This window comes from Anas acuta, chromosome 5 (genome assembly GCF_963932015.1).
Source record: "Anas acuta chromosome 5, bAnaAcu1.1, whole genome shotgun sequence".
Taxonomy (NCBI): domain Eukaryota; kingdom Metazoa; phylum Chordata; class Aves; order Anseriformes; family Anatidae; genus Anas; species Anas acuta.
Genome location: NC_088983.1, coordinates 34370506 through 34396760, shown reverse-complemented (window position 1 = coordinate 34396760; position 26255 = coordinate 34370506). Strand labels below are relative to the sequence as shown.

Below are 26255 nucleotides of genomic sequence, written 5' to 3'. Positions count from 1 at the left end.
CTCTCGCCCACGACGGCGGCGCGGCCCCGAGAGGAGCGGAAGAGGCGCGGCCACGGGCTCCGTGCGGCGGGATGGCGGCGGCGGCGGCGCCGCGGTGCGGGGAGCGGCGGCGGCCTGAGGCCGGTGTGCTGCGGCTGCTGGCGCTGCTGCTGCTGGCGGGCGCGGCGGGCGCCGGGCAGCTCTCCAAATGGCGGGTGTCCGTGCCCATGGTGAGTGCGCGGAGGGCGGCCGGGGCGCGGCCTGGCCTGCCCGTAGCCTCGCGGCTCCGGCCCGGGGCTCCGGGGCTGGTGCCGGGCCCTTCGGCCGCACGGGGAGAGGAGGCCGCGGCGGGAGGCCGAGGGGGGGGGACCCCGTCGTCGAGGCGAGCCGGGGCCTGGCCCCGGGACACCTCAGCTGCGCTGAGGGGGCTGCGGCCGCCGGGGAGGCTTCCAGCGCCTCTCTGCTGCCGTAGCTGTTGGAAAATACGGGGAGAAGCTCTTCTATCTGGCGTTTAACTCGTGTTTATCGGGCTGTGGGAGGGAGTGGTGGGTGTTTTCTGGGAGACTCTTGAGCTTCGGGAAGGAGCTGAAAGGACTGGGACTGGCGCTCCGGTTGCTTCTAAGAAGGGAGTTTGCTTGCTTGGATAAAGTCTAGGCCTTATCAACAAGGACGCGCAAATCGGTTTAATAAGGGGTGGTAAACTAATTCGGGCTTGCAGAACCAAAAAAAAAAAAAAAAAGCTTGTCAAGCTCTCTATAAAAGTAGATTGAAGGGGTGATGAAGCATGACCGGAAAATCCAGTAATGCCGGCTCCTAATTGGTATTCACTTTCATTTTTGCATTAAGTTAAAACTCTGAGGGAAAATGGCATTTAAATTGGATGACATTAAGCCCACTAATGTCTCCTCCTCTTTTTGCCTTTCCAGGGGAAGAAGTTTTTTAACTTTGGGAAGATTCTCTTCAGCAACACCACCATTTTCCTGAGATGTAAGTGCTCCCAGGACATTAACCTGCTCGTGTCGCTGTTAGATACAGTCCTTACTTTGCATTTTGGACTTAAAAGACTGTGAAGTGTTTAACAACACTTGCTGCAATGACAGCTCACCTCCTAGCACTGGATGAAAGCCACAGGTCTGATATGGTTGGGTTCAATAACAGCCTTTGATGTTCCCAGCTGTGGTATCTTTTGGCTGCAATGGAAGTGGATTGTTGTGTTTGTCCTGTGTGTGGAAAGGGTGAGATGGGCAATGCGCGTACTGGTTCGTTTCAGGTCAAAGGTTATGAGGTGTGGGATGTGCTGAGCCCTGCAGTAAGGTGTGCTGTGTTGCCCCAGTGGGAAGTCTTGGCCCTGACTGGGTGACTGAAGCCAGTGTTTTTGAGGCCCTGTTCCTTTTTTTTTAGGTGGACACCTCTGGCAGTTGTAAGGAAGTGACATTGGATGTTATGACAGGTCTCCTGAGAGCCATTTTCTCTTCCTGATCACAGTGTGTGTGAGTGAGCTACAGAGAAAATATCTTTGCAGCCCTCACGTTTTTTTGTTGTCTTGCTGTTTTCTGATGTGACTGGGATTATGGGCTATGTAGGTCAGTGCACTAAGGAGTGTCTGTAAAATAGCCAATGATCTGTAAACTTGAAGACATTGCTGAGGTGGCAACTAGATGACAAAGGTGACTTGTGGAAGTGACTGATTTCTAATGGCTAGAATCTTTGCCATGTGCTGTGAGCACTTCTAAGGGGTTGTTTGCACTAGTTGTTACCACTGATCAGGGGGACAAGCTCTTGCTCTCATGATGTGAATTGGGTGGTTATACAGGTACAGCGTCTGTGTATGGCTTTCTGCATTTGTGTTAAATGAGGAAATAAGCCACTTTAAAAAACAATTAGTAGGATCTGTGCTTTTGTTGCTTTAATACGTAGTTACTGCAGTGATTAATTTTCTCAGTTATGAGGAAAGCAAGGTGGTAGGATTGACTGATGCTTCTTGGTAAAATTGCATATTTCTATGCTCTGTTATGTTTACTATGCTTACTATATAGATTTTCAGGTTTAATTTTGGATGCCTGCCCATTTTAGGACTGTTTCAAAGGGAGCTTGTTAAAGTGTCTCCATTAATCTCATAGGAATCTGAAATAGGAGGCTAGTATTAAGGTGGTTATTAGTGAAGGATTAGGGTTTTCCCACTTTCCGAGTATAGCTCAAATGCTGAGTTTCACAGCTTGCATCAAGACAGCTGCAAATCTGATGCTTGGGGGGAAAAGGAAGTGGTTTTCAAAGGGTATCTGGAAGTTTGGTAGGGATTTTTTCAGCATGCTCATACTAATATGGCATGTGAGACTTGCAGTAATGTGTGATAAGTCTAATCATGAGGGGTACAACTGAAATAACCAAGAGAAGGAAGGAATCAAGGCATGCAGAAAATAGATTGTGTTTGTTACAGGAGAGATTTGTGGCAGATCTGGCAGTAAGAATTACATCTTCTGGCTCCTGGTGTAGACTTCAACTACATTCTGCTTGTCAGCCTTTGATCAGGGATTAAGCTTTAGAATTACCTGGGAAGATCTCTGTTTTACATACCAGTGTGATTAAAAAAACTTACATGAATTTAGAATAGCAACTGTATTTCCTCCTGCACTTTTTCTTTCCCCTTCTTGATTTTTATGGTGTATATTTTGTGTTGGTATCTAATGCTCTTTTTTTTTTTTTTTTGCTTTTGACTGGGAAAAATGCCACTGTTAAGTATTATCAGTAATGAATTTATTTTTATCTGCTACTTTTCTTAAGTGCTGTTCTTGAAGATACCTGGTTTCCTGTCTAGGATCATGGTGGAAACCCCGCTCTTGTCTATTAAATGAGGACTGTATTAGAGTTGAATATTGCTGGCTTTGCTTGAAAGCAAAGGAACTTCGATTTCTTTGTTGCTGAGTTCAGTAAATGCCATGGGTGCCTCCTCTGTTTCTTAGAGTGCTTCTTCTCAGCATTTCTGTGGTGATTGCCTAGATTGGTGCATTATTCTGTTTGTGGCCTGATTTGCCTTTAGTTGTGGTTGCTACTTGCTGAATATAGTGCTTCAATAATCTGATCTATTTTTAATAGGTAAAAATGTGATTAAAATATATTTTTTAAATAACACTGTTTCTTTGTTGCACTGTTATGGGTTATTCCTCACTTGGTCAATTTTATCAGAACAGCCTTTGTCACCAAAGAATTTGCTATCAGCCCACGTTATTGTAGTGTTTATGTTGCCTCTTAGTTTCATTGTTTTGCCATATGCAGTATCTAGGGCTATGTGGAGAACATATGTCTTATTTGCATGTACACCAGAAGGTGTCATAAGGAAACTGTTAGATTTTTCAGTGATTGCATCTTTGCATCTTTTTTTTTTTTTTTTTTTTTTTTTTTTTTTTTTTTTAGTCTTTGGCGTTGGGGACCCAGTTGTTTGTAGCTCTATACGTAGGGCTACAGTTCCTTAGGTTTAGAAGTCATATGGCTTAAAGTCAGTTCCTGCTCCTTGGCAGGGTCTTCTAATTAGTTGGATATTTCTTTTCTCATTTGGTCAATAGAGGTTCATTAAAAGTCCTCCACATGTAACAAACCTGTGGGTGTGTAGTCTGAGATAAACCTTCACTGTGAAGTTGTGGGGATTTATTAGCACTAGAAACATACTGTCAACTCATTGATTTTTGTTTTGCAATCTGTTGAGTGGCAAAACTGAAATATAATCATTAAATGGCTCTTCCAAGACTGAACAATCACTACTCATTTCGTTTACGTGTGAAGTTTACCTTCTCAACATCAAATTTTCTTCATCGGGCTTTAGTTTTGGTATGAGATATGAAACATTTTGTCATGATACTTGTTTCAGAAGTAGATAAAATCTTGTGTTTCATCTTCCATGTCTATTTGTCTTAATATCAAAATGGCAAAAGTTGCGTTATTGTGGTTTTAGGTAGCATTGCAGCTTTGACAGTGAGCTAATTTATGGATGGATTGTTTGTCTTTTGGGAGTGGGGGGTGGATGTTGACTTGCAAAACTTTACGTTTCCTTATACTGTCTTGGTGGTGTTATCAGTTTGTTTAGGTATTATTCAAATATTGGTGTATTTCAGTTATGTGCAAATCACCTTTAGTATTAACTTGTTCTTAGCTTTAGACACCTGCTATATCCCCCAAGTGTCTTAGAAAGGGAAATAATGTTGTGTATTGCGATCACTGGGAGTTCCTGTCATCTTGCTTGGTGTTTGCAGTTGCTGGGATATCCCTGGTTGTCTCAAGAAAAAAATAATTCCAAATGATCTTCAGCTCTTCAGTGGAGTTAATGCGATGTTGTAGTCAAATTCTGTTTTCCATATGCCTTTTTTTTTTTTTCACTGAACACTAGTGGATTATTTGAGGAGACTGTTTTTCTATTGTTTTACTTTTTGCATTTAAACTTAATTACAGTAGTTTGGCACAGAACAGAAGAATGACATGGAAAGGTTGTCTTATATGTTCGTATCTTTTTAGTTGAAGGAGATGAGAAGGCTTGTGATCCCTCCCAGGTTTACAACGTTACTTGGTACTTAAGATACTCTGATTGCTACAATGAAGTCTTCAACTTTGGGGTAAGAATTGTGTGGAAAAACATGGGTTATGATTTTTAGCAGTTCTGGGGGTGAGTAAGCAGTTCTGGGGGTGAGAGGATTGGATATTTCTTGCTTGTGTCATGTTTGTTTGGTGGGCCTAAAGAGATGCATCTCTTTAGTAGTTTCTGTATCCGTGGGAAGAAGTTTCTGTATCAGTGGGAAGGTGATGAGAGAAGAATTGGTCTACAGCTGTCTGGAATTACTGACCTTTTTTGGGTTTTGAGTAAGGTAGAGGCATTTATCAGAATTATTCTAAAACCATATTTTGAAATAAGGACATCAACTCTAAACTGAAGTGGGTGAGTTTATCTGTTAGATGAGAACATTAATTACAGCAAATAGGAAAAAAAAAATTAAGATGCTTTATTCTTAATTCTGTTCTTTTCTACATGCATATTATGAGTATTATTGACTTATACAAAATGTCTTTCAGTGTGTATAATGTCTCTCAAATGTGGTAGAACACATCTGTACTGTTTGTAATATATTTTTCTTATTTACTTAAAATATTAACTGTGACAGTGGTTAACTACTAGCCTGGCACAGTACTGAGACCTTTAATAGAATGATTTGGAGTTTGCTCATGTAGACTTGAGTTTGCACTGGCTGCTGCACCTCTCATGTAGGAGTACTGAGACTTATTTATTTTCGTTTGGGTATTAATACTTAATTCTTGTGTTTGTGTATATGTAATATATGAATAATATATAATATTTGTGTGTGTATATATATAGTATATATGAATATTTCATATATTTATATATGTATATATATAAACAAAAATATATGGAGGAAGAATAGTCATGCGTGGGCATGATGGCTTTTATCCTAATAAATTCTGCTCAGGAGTATATGCAGAGGGAAGATTTGGCACTTCCCAGGTCTTGCAGCTGCCTACTCAGATGAAACATTTGATATAATGGATGCCAATGTAAATTCCGTTCTGTGTTTGGCAGGAAGAACAGGCAGAGTACTATTTTGGGACTACATATGAAGAACATGCGGGTTGGTCAGGATACTATGCCACAGCTTCTCTACTGTTTCCAAATTGCTCTGAGCTCTTCAGGCCCCAGGTACGGGTAGAAATCTAATTCCACTCTGTTCTGTTGTACAATAATACAGAGAAGATGATAGTTCCTGTTAAGTGCATTATTAACTTATGTGAGGACCTCTGAAGGTTTGAAAGTACTTTTTCCCTGTTTCTCTTTTGTCAGAGAAAAAGCCCTGCACTTTATAGCCCAGTGCTTCTTTCCATTTGTGGTTCTGTGTTCCATGTTCCTATTTCACTTAACACTAAGAATTGGCCTACAGAAGTCTACTGCTAGAAGAGGAGCGTGTGTCTCTGGCTGCAGAGTGAATCTCTTACTGAAGTTAGGTCATTAAAGGACTGGGACTTTTGCTCAGATAATGGTTGTTTATAATAATAGAAATAAGTATGTTGCAAAATAGGTTATTTAACACTGATAATATTTAAAAAATGAAAAATAAGTAGTGCAAAAAGTAGCTGAAACAAATCAAATGGAAGAAACAAGAAAATGTGACATAATGTGCAAACATAGCCTCCAGGGAAGATATATATCACCAGAGGAAGCCGTGCAGTTATACTACTGACAGTGCCAACGTAATCGTCTGTTTTATGGTGTACTTAAGGATTCAAGGTAAAGTGGACAGCATTGTGCCTTTACTGAACTACTCCCCCTTTAGACAAAGGGGTGTGGATAATGAGTACTGCAAATTGTCTAAGTACTGAGTCTAGCATTTTTCTTAAAGAAAAATGTGTGCCTAAATGTGACTTGAAAAGGGTTTTAATGATGTCTCTTGCAAGCCTCTAACTCCTTTGATATGTGAAGATGTCTTGAAAGGTGTTTTTTTTTTTTTTAAATCTTTATGCTGCTTGCTTTTTGTCTTTAGTAATATGAGAAATGTCAGTTTTGTTTTTCTGTGGTTTTATAGAAAAGCTCGTGAGGGCTTATATGTGTAATGTGAACTGAGGCATCTACTTAACTGAATGTTCAAGTTGGTGAACATTTTTTTTGGTGAGCAGGTTTTTTTTAAGTCTTTAAAAACCTCCAATTCCTTTTTGAAGTCTGCTGAAATTTTTAACAGAAGTTATTCTTCCCAGCTATTCATTTCTGAAGTTTGACATAAACATCTCCTTTTGGTTGTTCAGCTTTGTTTCTTGTGGTATAGCAATTTCATTAGATTTCAAGTCAGGAGATTTCAGTCATTAAATTTCAAATTCAGGAGAGTTGGCAGAATCTGGATCCCTAATAAGCACCCACTTGTCTAGGGACTTCTTTTTTTCCATAGACTGAGGTAGAAATCTTCAGATTTTGTTTCTGTCTGTGTAGATTTCATCTAGTGATGGAGATGGTCAACAGATTATTATTTTGAAAGAGAAATTAATTTTGCTGCTGTCATGTCCGGGAGTCTAGTTCTAAAAATAGAGACCTGTTGTCTGAGGGGGGGAAAAAAGCAACTCTCAAATTTCAGTATTATCTAAGTAGTAGTATTCCTTCCACAAATATAGTTGTTTGATTTAAAGAAATGAAAGCTATTCAATACTGCTCTTCTGATAATCCTTCCTTAAACTCAAATTTACTGCTCTGGTAAAGTAATGCCATATTAAACTGTAATGCCTATAAATGATGTACTTCTTTTTTTTGATCTTTCAGATTTTCTATAAAGAATTTGTTCATCCAGAGCCTCTCTCACCTGAGAAACAAGAGGTATGTTGTTTTTTTTTTTTTTTTGATGAATGAGTGTAGGAGTGAAATAGAATTTTGACCTACTGATTTATCCTTTTTCTGTTTTTTTTTTTTTTTCTCTAAGGGTGTAAAAGATAAGAAGGAGAGCGCAGCAAATCACACAATGGTGGCAGATAAAATTGTATGTATATCAAATTTAAATGTAATGTGGAATCCAGCGTTCTTTTTCTTATTATTTTTATATTTATTATTCTAGAGAAAACTACCAGTGTTTACAAGGATAGTGAAGTTGTGTGTGTTTGGTGTGGTGTGTGTGTGTTTTTGTTTTTTTTTGTTTTTGTTTATTTGGGGGTATGTATGTGAAGTAACGCAAACAATTCAGACTGATGGTATAAATCAAAAAATAAAATTCTTGCCCAAAAAAAAGTAATTTAAAGTACGTAGAATATATTAGCTTTAAGGTAAGTAATCAGAGATATGATCTAAGTGATCGCTAATGGTCACTAATATTTAGGGGTTACATTTGTTTTCATCTTGGCCTAGTCAATCTTTTAAAATATTGTACCTAGCAAGTTGAATGATTTCTTTTGAGGTTTCAAATCTGTTAGTATTTATATTATGTATTTTGATTGAGCTTTAGCCAGGAATTATCAACTTCACACTGCATTTCCTGGATGCCAACAAAGAAAATATGCTTAACTCCATTTGTACTAACAGGGCCATTTACCTTAAAGTTAAAATGTAAATGTGCGTGACTGTAGTAATAAGGAATCAATGCAGCAAGAGATGGATATATTTTAAAGGCAGAAGTAGTGTACAAAAATATATTTTCATTGAAGCTTAATATGTTTTTAACTAAGCATTTCAACTTCAGTCAATATTAGCGTTAACTTTTTTGATGCATAAAATGCTGTTTGCTTTAGGTCTTGTGGGCAGGAGGATTTGTAGTAGAAATGCATGGTTTTAATACTGACGTTCTCTTGGAGAGGCCGTTATAAAGTCTTGTGCTACTTCTACAATGGTCTTGTAAGCAGTGTATGTCTAGGTAGTCTTAGTTTTAACCTTAACTTCTTATATTACTGCAGTTTTTGAGATGGCTGGAACTTTCTCTGTTGTGGAACTAATGTTTTTGGGTACTGGAGCTCAAAATAAATCTCTTATTTCGTATTTTGTTTTATGGTGCAAATATTTAGTCTGGGCAAGCTTTCTCATTCTTAGTTTACTAGCAGGATTTGAATCTTACAGGTGTGAGAGCTGTTGCAGATGCAGTAGTAGTTCCCACAGGAGATGAGTAATGTGGAATTATTTTACTTTTTTTCAACTACCTCTTTTATCTTACAGTAGAAAATTTAGTCATCAGAAAACCACTGTGTGCAGTTGTCCTGTTGCCAAACACTTATTTTCATGAGGCTAATAATAATCTCTGACAGTCCTAATATTTGTAGATTGAAAACAAGGACTCGGATGCTTTGCTGAATTATTTGACCCTTTTATAGTACCTTTAAAGTGATTCTTGCAATAAGGCACTATTAAACTGGTAAATAAGCACTGATCACCTCTTGCCTTTTAATGATTCTTCTGGATTAAAATCTAGACTCTTTTAAAAATATTGTGTCAGACTAACTTTACAGTATTATGTCTCACAAGTGCATTCAGAAATTGCATATAAAATATATATTAAGAAGTTTTAGGCCTGGCAAGAGATGAATTTAATATTTTTACATGGAAAATATCACTCATTTATGGAGAACATGCTTTTATTGTTTTTGTTTGTTCCTTTTTTGGTGTGCTATCTACATGTAGACATTTTATTTTCAGGAAATGAATGCTGTTATTAAAACTTGGCGAGATGGGCCATATATATTTATTGTACAAATTGGAGCTATATCTGCAAAAGATTCTACTACGAAAGTTAAAAGAACGGAGAAAACAACACCTTCCTCAAATGTCAAAGAGAAGCTCTTCACAAGTAAGATATCTATTTTTAACTTACTGTATAAATAGCTATTGCAGTTTTTGATGTCTGCCATTCTGCCTGTGTTCGAAGGTACTTCTTAATACATACTATCCAGTTCTTTATCATAAGACACTATCTTTTACTTTATATAGTTGTAAATAGTAGCTACCACAACTCTTCATCTTAAGAAAATAGGTGATTGCTAGTGTTTGGAAGATCCTACGGCTCTTAGTCTGTCAGTGTAATGATGGAAGTAAGGAAGAATCCTGAGTAGTTCAATTTTGAGGTTTGGTATTTAAATAATATCTAGACCAACACAGTGATTTATATTAAAGAGCTTAAATAGTTTAGAATATGTAATTTCAAAGCGACAACAATGATCTTTATTATAATATATTTAACTGTATTGATAATGTATCCAAATTTTAGCAAAGTTCTAAAATTCTTACAATAAGTTGGAACTTTTGTGTTTTCTAACTTCACTGTTACGCAGAAATCTCCAGCACAAATTACTTTCACTCTAAGTGCTACCATAAGTTAATCAGTAATGGTGCATATTAAATGGCTTTAATATAATCTAATTAACTGAATGTGTTATGAATCTTGTATTTTAATCAAATAAGGTTAAGTTAAATTTAAAAGCTTGCCCATGTGAAGATTTTTATTTCTTTACACTTGAGTAAAAATCATTTAAGTACTTTATCCTGGCTTCCTGTTTTTGCTTCTTGTATAAATTGGTTATTGTATTGTCTTTTGACAGTGACAGTAGAACTGAAGGGGCCATATGAGTATCTATCACTTGCAGACTATCCTCTGATGATTGTAAGTAAACCAGCTTTTCTTTGACCTATAAAGCTGTCAGTGGATGTAAATCTCAAATACTCTCCCTCCATACTTCAGGATACAAAGCCTGTAGCTTAGAAGAACTAATTTTAGCAGAGGGTTTTTTTTGTGTTGCATATAGGATTGAGAAAACAGATGCAAATTGCAGATATTTGACTTAGAGCCTGTCAGTTTGTCGTTCCAGAAGGTAGTGGTACCATTAACTCTAAACTGAGCAGTTTTACTGATGTTTGTTTTTCTCCTTAGCTCATATCTTAGAAAAGTAGCTCTTTTATGTCTTTGCTTACAGCTACCCTTTCCTTTGTCGTTACTTTATTATTTTGTAGCCTCATCTCCCTCTTCCACCAGCTGTCTTCCATGCCATGATAACGTACTCAATACTGCCTTACAATGAAAGCATAATTGCACTACAAAGAGCTAATTCCCCTTCAGAGGGATTGTTGACTTGATCATTAATTGCTTCTTTTGAGGAGGCTAAGAAAATGAAAGAACTTATCTAGTGCAGACAGACTTTAGCTGGGGATCAGTAACAAGTACGAACTGTAGGCTGACTATTGGCAAGAGTAGCTTTTAAAGAGGAGAGCCTCATTGCATTTTTGAACCAGATGTTTTACTCGCTGCAGGAGTGAAAGCTTCAGCAGTTCTATTGCCAAATAATTCACTGGTATGAATATTCCCACGTGTCAAGTCTAGAAAAAGGTTTCTGTCTACATATTTCTGTAACAGAATGTCTGAATGTGAACTGACGTCTAGATCCTTAACATGTGAATTGCGTGGATCACTCTGGCATGAAAACGCGTTAAGGATTAGTAAGCTGTTCTCCAAAGGGAGATGTTTTCAGTTTGTGAAGGTTTCAGAGAATCTTGCAGCCAACTTTAGAGCTTGCTTGCTTTAAAACAACCAACCAACAAAACAGACAAAAAAAAAATACAGACCACCCTCTATAAGAGGAGAGTCCTTGATTATCACTGTCCCATACTTCGGTTAGGTAGTTCCTGCTATTCATTTCATATCTTTCTCTCCTTCTTATCCTTCTTTTTCAATTTGATTGTGCTTTGTGGAAACTTAACTTGCCCTGGTATGCTGCTGTGATTTACAAAATTCAGCACTAAGTAGCGTTGTAGCAGCTAATTGTTCAGTATAGGAGATATACTATGAAAATTCATCTGAAGCACATAATGCTAGATTGGAAAAATCACAAGATGATAGCATTTAAATGGATTTGGGGCTTTCTTTTTTCAATTCTAGATTTTTGACTGACTAAGGAAAGCTTGGTCAAAAACTGAGTTGGCTAAAAATTAGCTTTTGAGAGCTGTCAAATTATTTGCACAGAGGAAGTAGAGCCATCAGTTGTTTATCTTTGTTCTGTGGAACGGTGTGTAAAGGGGACTCCTAAGTTCATTTGCAGAGTATTAATTGTAAGTGTACAAGGAAGCTAGTAATATAAAGAATAATGTATGAGAAGGGGCAGGGTTTTTGGTACTTGATCTCTTGCCAAAACCCTTATCTGAAGTTTTTTTTTGAACATGTAACATGTGATACTATCTTTAAACATTGCTTGTGAATAGATTGGCAGACGGCTTTTCAAGAGAAATTGTTCAGAAATTCAGTTTCTCTGAATGTTTGTTCTCAGTAAGAAACTAGAAGAAACAAGATTGTCACTGTAATAGAATCTGGAGAAGACAAATGAAGCAATGTGTTTCAAACCTTTAAAAGTTGATATTCTTGGTGAGAAAGTAGAGTTTTCTTACATCTGTATTTCTCATTTTTGGTCTAAGGGTCCTATTTTTTTTTGCTTCTCTTTGTGTAATAGTTTTTCATGGTGATGTGTATTGTGTACGTGTTCTTCGGGGTTCTATGGCTTGCGTGGTCAGCGTGTTACTGGCGGGATCTCCTGAGGATCCAGTTCTGGATTGGTGCAGTTATCTTCCTGGGCATGCTTGAGAAAGCAGTCTTCTATGCAGAGTTCCAGAATATCCGCTACACGGGAGAATCAGGTAGGTAACAGCTGCGGTTCGCAATTTCATTGATGAGCATAGCACTAAAACTGTATGCTAACATACACTGAGTTCGGGTGACAAATGCATTGCAAGTATGTGATTACTTGAGGATTGCTTCAAAACAAAGAACAGGGAACAGAGTTTCTTCATTTTTTTTTCATATACAGTGCTTTTTAGCATCTCTTGACAACCTGTGCTCCGCTAAAATTAAAATGCTTTGACTGTCTCTGACTTCTGAATGTAGTATCTCAGGAATATAGAATGCTAGATTCTTAAAAGTATTCACTGTAATGCTTGCTTGAGCTTTAAAACAGGACTTCTGAAGTGTAGTTTGTAATTCAGTTTTTATAACTGGTATTAGCCTTGGAGACTTTGAAATTCTTTGTTTATCATGACAGCATTGCAGATAAACTTTTGATTTTTTTTTAGCCAACAGCCTGATAATTCATTTTAAGCAAATCTCTCTCTCTCCCTCAAAACAAAACACCTTTGAGATACTATTTTTGATTTTTTTTTAGCATGGATGCATGCAAATGAAGTTAAGTAAACTTTCATTATGACTTTTTTATTAGTCATACCCACAGTGCAGAAGGTTTTCATGGTGTACGTGCTTGGAAGATCTTCCAGACTGATCTTGTGGATAAACATTTTACGGATCACTTGCTCTTCACTTTCTTTGGACTTGATTTTTCACTAATGTGCTATTGTGTGTGTGTGTGTGTGTGTTGTTTGTTCCTTTTTAACAGTAAGAGACCTGTGTTTTCTGAAAGCTTGCTCTCGATGTGGGAAATAAAATGACTTAAATTTAACAGCCTACTTCCTGAAACTTACCGTGTCTGCTGTCATACTACAATCATATACAGTATTCAGTAAAACATAAGTTATATTTTTCATAACCTAGCTTCATTCTCTTTGCTTTTGGTAGTACAAGGAGCACTAATACTGGCAGAACTGCTGTCTGCTGTGAAACGTTCACTGGCTCGAACTCTGGTCATTATAGTCAGCCTGGGATATGGAATAGTCAAGTGAGTAATTTTGTTACAGGTGTGGAGTGTGGTTGATTGTATTACAAGTCTTTTCAATGCTGTTCTTTCATGACTTACAGTAGTATTCATGTCCCTGTACTTTGCTAGTTAGAAGTTAGGTGCTCCAGACTTTTTGATCTGTCAGCATAGACACACAGTTTGATGTAGGGATTGCTCTTCTTTACATCCTCCTGCTTTCACCACTGTTGAGTAGGTTTGTCTCACTACTGAGATATTTCACTGACTGCAGTGGGAGCTTTTTATGCCCCTTTTGGGCAAGGAAGAGCTTCTAGAAATAGGGGAGGTCATGAATTGGTATTAAGGATCTGCTGTAGGAGATTACTGCTGACAAGATGAGCTGTTCATCTGTCTGCCCTCATCTTGTATCAGTTGGTAAAATAACATCTCATGTGGCATTGGGAACTTCCAGCAAGTGGAAGTATGTTTGGCGGAACTTGGGAAGAAGGTATGGGGCTTCTTGAAATGGTAATAAAAAGCCAAATAGGTTAAGTGTTACCAGTCTCTTCCTTAGCCATGTCATAAGCTTATAGCACCATAATGAAATTATTTCACTTATCTAGTAGTGCCTTATGTGCCTCTTGCCTTACACTAGACCCAAGCTGATGTGACTTTGCTCTTCTTCCGCACTTAATCTAAACTTCTCTTTGTTTTCCTACAGGCCTCGCCTTGGAGTTACTCTTCATAAAGTAGTTATGGCTGGAGCCCTTTATCTGTTATTTTCCGGCATGGAAGGTGTTCTTAGAGTCACAGGGGTCAGTAACTGCTGCTTTTTTTTTCCATAAACTACAGATGCTACTGTCTTATATACCAAAGAAGAGTCCCAGGGTTATGCTGAAAGAAGGGAACAGAGTGAAGTGGTTAAACTCAGACTGTAGATGAGGATTAGTGGGATTACCGGTTTTAAGATTGTTATCTTTTCTATGCATCAGCATATAATTTTGTGAATTTTTAAATAATTTTCATAACTTTGTGATTAGCCTGGTTTCATTCAGTTTAGGTAGGGATGGATCTTGGGGTATTGAGTTAGATCCAGACCTAAATGTACAGCTTAATTCACTTGGCCATGTTTTTTTATATTAAAACAAACAAAAACACACAACCCAAACCAAACCACACAACAAAAGAACTACAACAACCAAACAAAGGAACTACAACAACCAAACAAAAAAGCCTTTAATTTTTGAGGCTGTATCTGGGGAAGTGCATGTGAGTGGTGCTGATACTTGTTTGAATCTGTAAGTGCATCTCAGGGTGTGAATTTCTGTTGTTTGTTTCTTTGATATCTTGGGACAAGGTATTTAACACGTCATATATTTGGTACTTTTTCAGTTTTTCTATGACACTGTGGCTCTGATAGCAAACTTGGCCCTGTCCTTGATTGATGCCTGTATTGTTTTGTGGATATCCTTTCATAAACTCCAGAATGTTAAAAACTTCCAGAATTGTTTGTCTAACACTTTAAAAGAAATGAAAAGCGGTTTGATTTTGTCATTTGGAACTTCATTATTTTTTGATGGATACACAAAGGCAATTTCTGCCACTTTCAGTAAAACCCATAGATACTGGTGGAGCATGTAGTTCTTCTATGGATGGTGTAGAAGAGTTCATTACTACATTTCTAACGAGCTGACTGCTGATTTTCTATAACGGAAGTGGCCAGACTGTATCACAACAATCATCTCTTTTTAACAGTGCTAAATTAACTTCATCTGGAAAGTAGTTCTTGCCTTGCTGGTGGAGAATTGGGAACTGACTGTGCTGTAGTCTGCTTTTGTTCTTTTTAAACCCCTCTGTGCATCAGGTTGAACACTTGTTTTAAACCCTCTATTTCTGTAGTGCAACTCGGAAGCATTGTGGTGCAGTATTTGTGGTTTCTTATAAAATAGCCTGACGCTACTCATTTCTTCTATGCCTTGTTTCCTTTTCGGTTTGTTCTTACTGGCTCTTTCTTTGTCTCCAGGCCCAGAATGATCTTGCCTCCTTGGCTTTTATTCCCCTGGCTTTCCTAGATACTGCCCTGTGCTGGTGGATATCCTTCACTATTTTACTTGGTGGGGTGTGTTTTCTTTCAAATTTATTTTTTTGTGGAGTTGTTTTGGCTGAACTTTTTTTTTTCCTTTTTAAATGAGCTTCAAGCATATGTTCCTTCTACTTCTAGTGAAGTTAATAGAAACTCTGTAACTGAGTGTGCAGGTAAGCTTTTGCCTCAGCCAGTGCAAAGCAAACCAAGAGCTGCTCTAACACATCTACTGGCAAACTAAACAAACTAATTAAGTCAGTTATCAGTCTCTGTTTATTAAAGAATCAAATTAATTTGTTCTAATGTGACACTTGAACAGTACGACAGTAATAACCTTGGGAGAAGGCCACTTGTTTTTGACAAAAGGCTTCTTAGCAACAACAAGCCTGAAATTCTTGTAACTTTCAGGTAAATTTTCAAGGTAAATCTTGAAGTAGTTAGGTGACAACATGGTGCAAAGTTAACTTTTCAGTGTCGATATATTGTATCCAAATATCCATAATATTGTAACTTGAGCAACTGCTGTCAAATGCTGACCTCAAAGCAATGCATAACAAAACCCCCTTATAAAGCATTTTTAGCTAAAGTCAATTGCAAAAAGATTTAAAACGTGAATTGCTGCCCAGTTATGACTGCTCCATGTTTCTCTTATCACAGTGTCTCCTCTAGCAACTTGTTTTGTTGCCTGGATTTTTTTTTTCTTTATCAGAAGGATATCTGACTCCTTTTGTGTAGGAGTGGACCGTAGTCCAACATAGGTGTTAGGATAGCATGTTGGTGTGACAAAAGCTTTAGGCTACTGAAGTGATTAAATTGCATGAAAGGGATAGATCCAGCTGTGAGTCTGTCTATATTTTTAGAGGGCTGTGTTGGGGGGGGGGGAAACTGTTGTTCCTAAGACCAGTGTTCTCCTAAGTCTGTGGCCAGCTTGTTCCCTCAGATTTTCCTTGACTTTCCATACATATTCATCAGCTTGACTCAAACAATGAAACTGCTAAAACTTCGAAGGAATGTTGTGAAACTCTCTTTGTATCGGCACTTTACCAACACACTCATCTTGGCAGTAGCAGGTAAGTAGAAAATGACACGAACCATGTAAGAGCACTTGCTATTTCCATATATAGCTCGATTTGCTCACTAAAGCAGATTTTCCAGTTTAGTGACTTTTCTGTAAATGCAATGAAAATGTTAGAAATAACACTTGAGCCATTTCTCATTGTGGGTTGCTGTCAAGTGTTACGTTGATACTTAAGAGGTAGTAGATTATTAGTCAGCAAATTGGTTAAAATGGAATGCTTTTGTTCCTTTTAATAATCTTTTGCACCTGGCAGTTTTATCCTGCGTTATTAACATCCCAGTGGTAGTTTGTACCAAAATCACAGTATCACTATGTAGTATGGAATTTTAAGGTGTCTCTGGGCTGTGCATTACTGAGATCATTTTTTCGGTGGTTCTTCCTCCTTAGGTGACGACTAGAGTGACTCTTGGAAAAACATATTCTTCGTATTGTAACATAATGTGCTGCCTATTTTCTGAAAGAATAATAGAGAGAGGTTCAGCCTCTCTACAGGAGTGATAAACCGAACTCCAAGAATAAATCTCAGTGCTGCTTTGCTTCTTTCATGTATTTGGTAATGCCATCTACATGATGAGCAGAAAGCTTCTAACCGCTGTACTTTATCTTTTTTTTTTTAACTTTAAACAAAAAAAACAGCAGCGTTCATTTAATTGAAAGCTCTGATTAAATTCCTTGTAGCATTTGGTTCTTAGTCGTCATAGAATTCTATAATAAAGGGAAGTCTCACCTTCTAAAACCATGGTGAGAGCTTAGTTTGTGCACTGAGACTCTTATGTGTCAAGATCTGAATGCTTATCCATTCAGATGGATCAAATGTTCAGTTACTTCAAGGTAGCTTTTGTTTGTCAACCAATAATGAAACCATGGTTTGAAAAGTAGATGAATATAAGAACAGTAAATAGGGGGGTGAGGATTTTGGTTAAAATACTTTCTGCTTGACTTATGCCTTTTGTCTTTGGTTTGTCAAACGACTAAAAAAATACTCTGGACTGTGCCTAAACATCTTGATATGGTCAGTGCAATAAGGCAATCTCGTGTATTCCAAACCTAATGAATTAGTTTCCAATAATTTCACTATTTAACTCTTCACCCTTTGTTTGGGAAACACAACCCTGTTAGTAGTATACAAACACTAACATAGTTTGTAGTAGTACTAAGTAGCTTGTTTGTTTTTAATTTTGCAGCATCCATTGTATTTATCATCTGGACCACCATGAAGTTCAGGCTGGTGGACTGTCAGTCGGTGAGCTTATACTGAATACTTTCTGTGGCTGGTGCCTCTTGATAAGTTTAAATTTGGCAGTGTAAGAGGTGAGACTGGGGATTCTGGAACAGATTTTTCTGTGGATTATGTCTAGAGTAGCATACCATATGGTAAAATTCACAGGTAAAGGAAGTGAGCCTCTTTGTCAGATATCTGTAATTCATCCTTGGAAAGAGCTTGGGATGTGGAAACTTCTCTCAACTTTTTCTGTTTCTGTTGCTGTTTTCCTTGACAGGACTGGCAGGAGCTGTGGGTGGATGATGCTATCTGGCGCTTATTGTTTTCAATGATCCTTTTTGTCATCATGATTCTGTGGAGACCATCTGCTAACAACCAAAGGTTCAGCTTTTCTAAACTGTTTCAAAAAACAGGGTTTTTGCGGGAATCCTTGTATATCCCAAAGAAGTCCTCAGGGATGACTTCAGTTGCAGTATACTGGTCCGTAGCATCCTAGCGTAGGATACTAAACAATATATGTAGGGCCTGAGAAAAGTAGGTGGAAGAAGTCACATAGTTAAAATTCAATCTGTACTTGGCGGTGACCTTAGTTGAAAAGAAGTTGCTTGAACTCCTATGTAGCTGAGCATAGGTCTCCAAAACAATGTGCCACACAGAATAATTAAGTGATGTGAATGTCAATAACTCTCTTAGGTGGCAATACATGTTCTTCTATAACTTCCCTTCCCTCCTAAAGGTTTGCTTTCTCACCGCTGTCTGAAGAAGAGGATGATGATGAGCAGAAAGAGCCGATGTTGAAGGAAAGCTTTGGTAAGAGCAAAATTTCTTTCCACCTCTTTTGCGTTGGAAACATCTGTTTTTTATTTCAACGGGTAACAGCTGTAAAAGTGGAGTACGTGCTTGTTTGTTGCCATTCATTTATGCAGTTGCAGAGGAATATTGGCTTTGTTTAGCATTTACATTACATGTTTAATCCTGGGGTTTTCAGATGACACTGAAGATGCTGTTATGGTTGTTTTTACTATATCTACTTCAAAAAAAAAAAAAAAAAATCCATAGGTGCGGATCTAGTTGCGATGACAAAGATCTCAAATACTTTTGCTAGACAATGGGCTCATGCAGTTCCTCTTCTTAAAATTTAAAGAATCCTATGTATTATGTGTTCTCTGAATTCTGCAGAAATGTCCAGTGTAAACATATAGATGGGCCTTGAAGCAGTCCTGCTTTATAACAAAAGGTGGCACCTTTCTGTCCATTCACCCTCTCCTACTATAATAACCTCTGCCTCCCATCTCCATACATCTGTTGTCCTTGTAACAAAACCATTTTATAAAAAGGGTAGGGTGATATATACTCACTGCTGCTGTCTGTCCTGAAATGAGTTTGCTGGGATATATCAGTGCTGTTTGATTTACTGAGAGCTAAGAAAGTGTGTTATCTCCTCAATGTGTTTGCCAAATCAGCTGTATTAAATCAGCTGTATTGGCTGTCTGCCGGGCTGGGAGATGTGTGTTGCTTCTCAGCTCTTAAACAAGGCTGCTCAGCAGTCAGGAGGTGAAATAAATTTGGGGAGTTGCGTATAGTGCAGAATGGCTGAGGTTTGAAAGGACCTCTGCTCCAGTCACTTGGAGCAGCTTGCCCAGGACCATCTATGTCTAGATGGCTTTTGAAGTATTTCCAAGGAGGGAGATGACACAGCCTCTCTGAGCAGCTGTGTCTCTGAGCTTTATGCTTTTTATGTCTCGTCTAGAGAAAAGGAGTAGAAATTGATATTTTCTAGGTAAAACTGCAAAATTCAGGACAAGTAAGTATTCCACCTCTCATAAAGTATCACAAGCCTTTCAAATAGGAAAAAGTATTGCCTTAATGAGTAACTTGTTTTTCTTAATCATAGGATTAGATGAACACTCAACACTTCCACTTACAGTCTCTGAGCAATTAGAGTTTAGTTACTACAGTCTTTTTTCCCCTTCTTTTGTCTACAGAAGGAATGAAAATGAGAAGTACAAAGCAAGAGCCAAATGGGAATGTGAAAGCAAACAAAGCTGTAAGTATGTCCTCCCCACCTAGAGGAACATAGCCCTTTTGGCTGCCCCCAGTAGTAGCTCACAATATACAGTTTTTGGCCTATAAATATGAGTTTCCAGGTTTGCTCTAGAATGGGAGTGAGTCCAAGTATTACATGTGTGTTTACTTGCTTTTCAGAAGTTCTGTAAAGGCTTTTCATGTAACTTCCTATTAATGCCAATGGAGAATTTAGAATGCAGTCTGTTCTTCAGGAATGCTTGCACAATGCAATATAGATAAAACTTTTTGTCAGGCTTACAGGGAGGCTGAACCATATTTTAAATAAACTGCCTTCTAATTTTGAGATTTTTTGACCAGTTATTCAAAGGGGGTGTGTGTGTGTGTATTATTGTAAATGATGTCATGAGGGCCTGTTTTGCCTAGTAGCTATTAGAGTATTACAGAATCGATAATCTAAATTGTTAGCAAGTTAGTTTTTTTTCCTATTGGAATACTTTTTCTGTAATTCAGAAATCAATTTGAAGGCTTTTCGTCAAGTAGACTGAGAAGAAAAAGGTTTGTATCTGACAGCATTTTGGGAAGACTGACTCTTGTTTTCCATTTAATTTCTGCACTTGTAGCAGGAAGATGACCTGAAGTGGGTAGAAGAGAATGTTCCTTCTTCGGTGACTGATGTGTGAGTATTTTTGTAGTCACAATACAAGTGGGTTCCTCGGACATAGGGCATTCTAATATATTTGTGTTCCTATAACTTGCATGCTGCATTTACATGAACAGATACTGAGTTCAGCCTGGGTTTGGCCTCGTGACTTTTAGTGTGCTACCACCTGGCTTTCTGTAGTCTGTCAGACTTGTGGTTCCTGCCACTTGAACGCATGCTGACTCAAGGAACACCCTCTCTGTGGAGCCACAGACTGATTTGTTTGCACTTCACTAAAGATAAAGAAAGCAAATCTAGAAAGCAAAGGACAAACAAACCCCATCTTTCTGTTCAGTGCTCTGAAAATTTATTCAAGTATTTTGCTGGATGTAAACCGTGGAATTTCATTTAGCTCTGTACTTGATTTGGTACGTCTGAGTCATTTTTATGCTTCTGGCAATATAGTCAACTGTATGTGCAGTCCATATCTGTTCTGCTTTTAATATTATTTTTTTATATCCTAAAAAGGTCAGTGTCTGTCTAAATTCTTCATAGCAAAACAGAAGGTGACAGATGCTTCATGTTCACAAATCTGAACAGTGAATTTTGGCAAAGAGTCTAGATTCAAGTAGAATTCTTCTGCTTGAAGTCAATTAAAGAGAAGAAATCAAGCTTCAAGTGGAGGAAAGTGCAGTTTCTCAAATAAATGTGTTTTCCCTAGTCTAGCACTTTTTTTTTTTTTTTTTTTGAGGAATGTTAGGATTCCTTAAGGACAAGACTGGTGTAAGCTAGGAAGGCTTGCTTTCTGTTCTTTAAAGTATGTTGATCATGGTTGTGAAGAGATGAGATCCCAATACATAGGCGGGAGGTCATTGTAGCTGAAAAGGCTATGGTACCAGTGTAGATTGTGTGGTTTGTGGGATTTTTCTAATAACAAGGTCTCATATTGTAAATGTTTCATATTGTAGATGTTTTCTGTGTGGTGTAACATTTTTTCTGTATTGCAAAATGCTCCTTTTGTAGTTGGAGCCAGACTGGTAAGATACTATGTGTGCAACTTGTTTCTTGGCAACCTGGAAATTGTTCAGAAGGTAATGAGAAATTCAGAAGCTGTGATGAAATAATGTTTAAGCCGTGAAGGTCATTGATAAGATACTGCTTGGGCTCTTCCTCTTTTTGTGTGTCTTTCTGTAATTTCTATGTGTTTAATTGAAAGGTCTTTGTTACTGCTCTCCTTTGTCCTAAAAAGCTTAAGGTAGAAGATAAGGCTGAGAACAGTTGTCAACATACACTCTCAGTATGTACTTCAGCCATATTAACAATTTTTGTTTCCCTTGCAGTGCGCTTCCAGCTCTTCTGGATTCAGATGAGGTCAGTAAACAAGTCTTTAGTACAAAACAGTCTTCTGACATACCAAAGGAGTCATGAGTCAGCTGTTAAGGACTTGGCTTATTAGAACTGGCATCTGATCTTGGCAGTGCAGTAGTAAAATACAAGGGGAGGGATAGCGGGCACAACTGTGTTACAGCTTCTAAGAATACAAATAAGTCGTAAAGATTTGTTGCTTAAAGTAGACATGATTTCAGGGATCATTGTACCCTCGTTGAAGAACACAGTTAAGCAGAAAGAAACCATTGTTTTCTGGATTACAAGTCCTTCCTGCTGAAGACTGTACCTATGCAAATTTTTTTCCATGCTGGGTTAGTACTTGTTTTCCCAGTCTTAGTTTCTCCTCCTTTCTTTGTTATGTTGAATTCTTATGGAGACTTACGATGCTGTGGAAAAGCAAGTGAGCTGTACGGCTCGGAGAAAGTTTTTGATTAACATTGTGGGTAATGAATACTGTTAGAACTTTTTGTGCAAAGATATTCTTGCATCAAGATACTGTTAAATACTGTAAGTTTCAGTCAATTTAAAGAGCAGTATAATAAATGTAGAAGAAATGAAATGTTTGAAAGGGGAGTCTGTATTAAGAATTTGTGGAGCAGAAGCAAAGAGCACAAGCCATTAGCTGGTTAGGAAGAGTTATTTCCACAGTAGTGGAAACTGTGATGTGGACATGCGTGAATGACGTGACCTATACTCTATAATCCTATGGATGAAGAACTTGTGGGTGGAAGGGTGTAACTTTTCATTCTAGAAGAAGAGGTGTATCTGCCTGCTGTAAGTTGGACTCCTGTGGTAAAGTGCACATGAGCGTGCATTTGTTGTGAGTGTGCGTAGCATACCTCCTTATTACTGAGTAATATATTTCTATTGATGGAAATGACAGAATTGGGATTTTTTTTATTTTGCAGGAAAGAATGATTACACACTTCGAAAGGTCCAAAATGGAATGAAGGATATGGCTTTTGTTGTTGGAAGTGGAGACGCCTCTTTCAAAGTTGCTTGGTGGAGCAAGTGCATCCTGCTGATTTGTTTCTCGATCACAGCCTTGGAAGTTTGATGCTTTATTGTCACGAGGACGTCTTGCTGTGGAAGAAGTTCACAAGGACATTGATAAACCATTTGGAAATTTTGAAATTACAAAGTTGCTGCAAGTTTGGATTTTTAAGCAATTTAAATGTGTACTATTCCAGCACCTTCTGTAACTTTTCAAATATTTAATCTGTGAAACTAAAATTCCTAATGTCTGCTTGAGGAGTTTATATTTCAGTGTTAAAGTTGACAACGTGCAGGTGAATTGCCTTTACCTTTTTTGGTGGAGGGTGGGAACAGATAGAAATAAGCACTGAAGAAAAAAGAGTTATTTTCTGGTAGGAAAGGGCTTAGGCTGTTCTGTGTTGCATGTCCAATGTGAATGAGAGGTTTTAGAGAGAAGCTCCCGTTAACTAAGAAAATTAAGATGTCAGAAAAGAGATATTTGGAAAAGTTACAGGGATAGGAGTTTTTAACAAAATCAAGTGCAATTTTATTCATAACACTGTGTAAGAGATTTTCTATTTTAAAATGCCATTGACCTATAGGTAACAGTTGTGTAGAGCTAACACTTGTTGTGGCACATCTCATTGCCGGCAATGTGGTGGATGCCTGGAAAAAATATTTGCCCCTACCTTCCATGTGTTGCATGGTTTAATTAAAAAAAAAAAAAAAAAGCAAAACATGTAACAAAGAAAAACCAAACCCACTCCTGCAATGCTCCACAAGTGCTTGACTATTCATGTTAAGCAGATACTAACTAGATATTTCGACAAACCTCTTCATCCCTCCATGTGTAACATCTCACACCACCCAGTCAACACTCCTTTATGAGAAGATGGCATTGCTTTCCAGAGTGTGTCAGCACTGCTGCACTGCTTAGTTTACTTGGAAGAGGATTGGATGGGATGACACAGTGCTGGGATACTTTACTTTCTAATGTCTGTTTATTGCCTCTATTGGAAGTGATTTGATGATGGCCTTCCTGTCCCAGTTGGTCCCTTTGGCCAAGAGGTACTCTGATAAGATCATTGTGTTTAAGTCAATGCTGTAGATTTTTATTCTATACAATTGTTTTTTTTTTCCTCCTTTTCAAATGAAAAAGAGCTTTTGGACAGTTTTCTGTTTTTATTTGGTTTGGCTGCGGAGGCTTTGCTTGCAGAAACTTCTACCTGGAAACCCGATGTAGACTGTATGATAAAAGCTCTAATTTGGGTTCGTAATCTTTACATCTGACAATTACCAAGTACATGTCAGCAGAGCTAGACTTTTAGGGAGCTGCTAGACAAACTACTGTGGGTACTGCTGGAAGGGCTTAAAGAGTCAGCTTTTCTTTTTCTTCACTCACAGCTATGTCAGCAGAAGTGAATGCGTGCCTGTACTTGATTCCACTGTAAAGAGGGGGGACTTAGCTCTAGTTCATCTTCATCAGCAACTGATGCTGGAACATGGCACTTTACAGTAGAGTAGTTGAAGCGCAAGTTCAGTGTCTTCTGTCAGCTGTGCTGTGGAGGCAGCAAACCGTCAGCAGATGGGCAGAGAAAAAAAATGAGCCTATAGCAGCTGCATCTCCAAGATTTGTTGGGAGTATGTCCCCCAGCATCTACCTGTGGCCTAAAGGGGATGGATCTTTAATGAGAAAACACGTCGACTTCTAATTCGCTATGCACAATTGATAAAGATGAAACCAGGCGGTCTCCATGCCCTTTGGGGAGAAGAAATTTTGTGACAGCAACATGGAACTATTTAATGTTTTTTTCCTCTAAGTCCTATTGTTTTGGGGTGTTTATTTTTGAGACAAGGCAAAATGTTCTCTATTGGAAGCACAAAAGAAGTTTGTATATACTATTTAATAAAAGCTAGGCAAAGAGTAGAAAGGCTTACATCGTTTCCTTCAACTTTCTTACTTGTGAGAGAACAAGTAGTATTAACCTCTTCACAAAACTCCCTCACTTTTTCTTAACTCTACAGCATTACTTTTATAATGCATTTTTTTCTGATAGCTCTTTTTTTCCCATTAAGCTTGTTAACTGAAAAGCTAACATAGGGTATATCATGCATTTCTGAACAAAACAAAGATTTAAATGGTTTCCATAATTCTAATCCAAGCTTAATAATTTAAAGATCAAAATAAATGCAGTAGGGGTGTGGTACTTTGAGCCTACAACTACATTCATTTTGACTTGTCCTCTGTCTTTTTCCCTTCTATCCCTATGTATCTTCCCCCAGTAGTAGAAGTTCTGAATTCCATAGGTCGTTTACTGCATTAGATGTTCTGATTATAGCTTCTTGCTCCCTTAGTTGTTCTGTTTTTTCCACTTATTTGTCGGGTTGCTACAGCCTTGGTAAATAACATCTGTTCCTTCGTGCAGCAGACTTATGCTGTGACTTACATGCAGTCATACGGAAAGCTTTTATTGGAGAGCAGTTCCCAAAGTATGAATGCATGAAGCTGCAAAGCCTGCAGGATTGTTAACTTTTAATTACGCAGACTTAACTAAAATTTATATACATTATTTCAAAGCAGATATCATAACTTTAAAGCAAGCTGTACATACTACTCTGAAGACCTGATGAACAACAAGCAAGAAGGAGAAAATGTGAATTACTTTTTAGTCTGATATCTGCAGAGGTTTTTAGTGATTAGGACAATATATAGAAACAACATATGCAGTCAGCATCCACCTTCAACAAGCTGTTCTGAATTGTGAATGCACACTGCCAGCAATTCAAATGCAGGGAGATTTTTTTTTTTTTTTTAAATCTTATTCTACGTGTGGATTTTGTTTGTGAGAACTTGCTGTGATATTACTGATATAACTGTTGTTGCATGTACATGCCACAGGGAATACTAAAAGTAGTAGTAGTGAGAAAATGATGATGTTAACCAGCTTTTTATTATGGTGATAAGATGTTCCTGCTAGAAGCTCTCCTTTAGAGGAGAGACGAAGCAGTAAGAGATCCCATGATGTGGCACAGAAATGCAACAGGCTTGACAGGCACACAGTGAGTCAAGATCATAAGACCCAGGGTAGGACAGAGTATGTTTGTGTTATATAACAGGCAGGGGTGTGTGTGGATTTTTTTAATCATTCTGATCACTCTAGTATATAACATCAAATGCCAATGGAAAAGTATACTGCTCTTTAAAGACTGAGGAGGCCAATACCTCATGCATAATTTGTGCTCTGGTAGAAATGGGTTACAGCTGTTCCCACACAAAGCAATTTATTACCTCGTGATTCTGAATCTTACATTTCCTTTCACTAAATGGTGCTATGCTCCTCTCCCTTTTGTAGGAGTCTTAGGCAGGGAGACCAGGTACGTGCCTGAGCTATACTTCCAGTTGGAGATTGCGTTTCTGTTATTGGTGAAGAAGATGTGACTTAGCATGGTTTCACAAGTTAGGCTTCATCCCTGAGCAGAAAAGCTGGGTGTAAGACTGCCTCATTTACTCTTCCATTCCTGTTCTTCAATCTCCCAGCACAAGTCGTCTTCAGTCCCTGTTTTCTCAAACAGCAGTCTGTCAGTGAAGATGCTTGGAGAACTTTTATGTTCGCTTTTAGTAGTTTAGCTTCTTGGTCACTGTTCGTGAGTGTTGTACCAGAATAAATGCAGCTGCACCTCATCTGGAAGCGACGAGGCAAAGATTTCCTTGTGAAAGCTGAACTTTCTTGGCTAAATTAATTTATCT

The 26255-nt window shown here is 38.1% G+C and overlaps 1 protein-coding gene across 2 annotated transcripts; it reads left to right on the top strand.

Moving 5' to 3' along the window:
• The first annotated feature begins 71 nt into the window (after positions 1 to 71).
• On the top strand, positions 72 to 23681 carry TMEM87A (transmembrane protein 87A). 2 transcript variants are annotated; one of them, XM_068683987.1, is made up of 20 exons: positions 72 to 209; positions 906 to 966; positions 4483 to 4580; positions 5558 to 5674; positions 7277 to 7330; positions 7434 to 7490; positions 9128 to 9278; positions 10027 to 10088; positions 11923 to 12106; positions 13035 to 13134; positions 13814 to 13907; positions 15116 to 15188; positions 16141 to 16245; positions 17438 to 17496; positions 17753 to 17856; positions 18212 to 18285; positions 19461 to 19522; positions 20124 to 20179; positions 21484 to 21514; positions 22441 to 23681. In XM_068683987.1, exons 1-20 carry the CDS (start codon positions 72 to 74, stop codon positions 22480 to 22482), a joined length of 1722 nt encoding a protein of 573 aa, XP_068540088.1. In that variant the 3' UTR covers positions 22483 to 23681. The 2 variants fall into 2 exon arrangements, with proteins under 2 accessions (XP_068540088.1, XP_068540087.1); XM_068683986.1 differs by lacking the exon at positions 15116 to 15188 and adding an exon at positions 14485 to 14560.
• Positions 23682 to 26255: the final 2574 nt, after the last annotated feature.

Bases quoted from the DNA above. Each gene is read 5' to 3' on its own strand.
- TMEM87A (XM_068683986.1), top strand. From the start codon at position 72: ATGGCGGCGGCGGCGGCGCCGCGGTGCGGGGAGCGGCGGCGGCCTGAG. The intron at 12,107-13,034 runs GTAGGTAACAGC...TGCTTTTGGTAG, and splicing joins CCGCTACACGGGAGAATCAG to TACAAGGAGCACTAATACTG. The intron at 20,180-21,483 runs GTGAGTATTTTT...TTTCCCTTGCAG, and splicing joins CCTTCTTCGGTGACTGATGT to TGCGCTTCCAGCTCTTCTGG.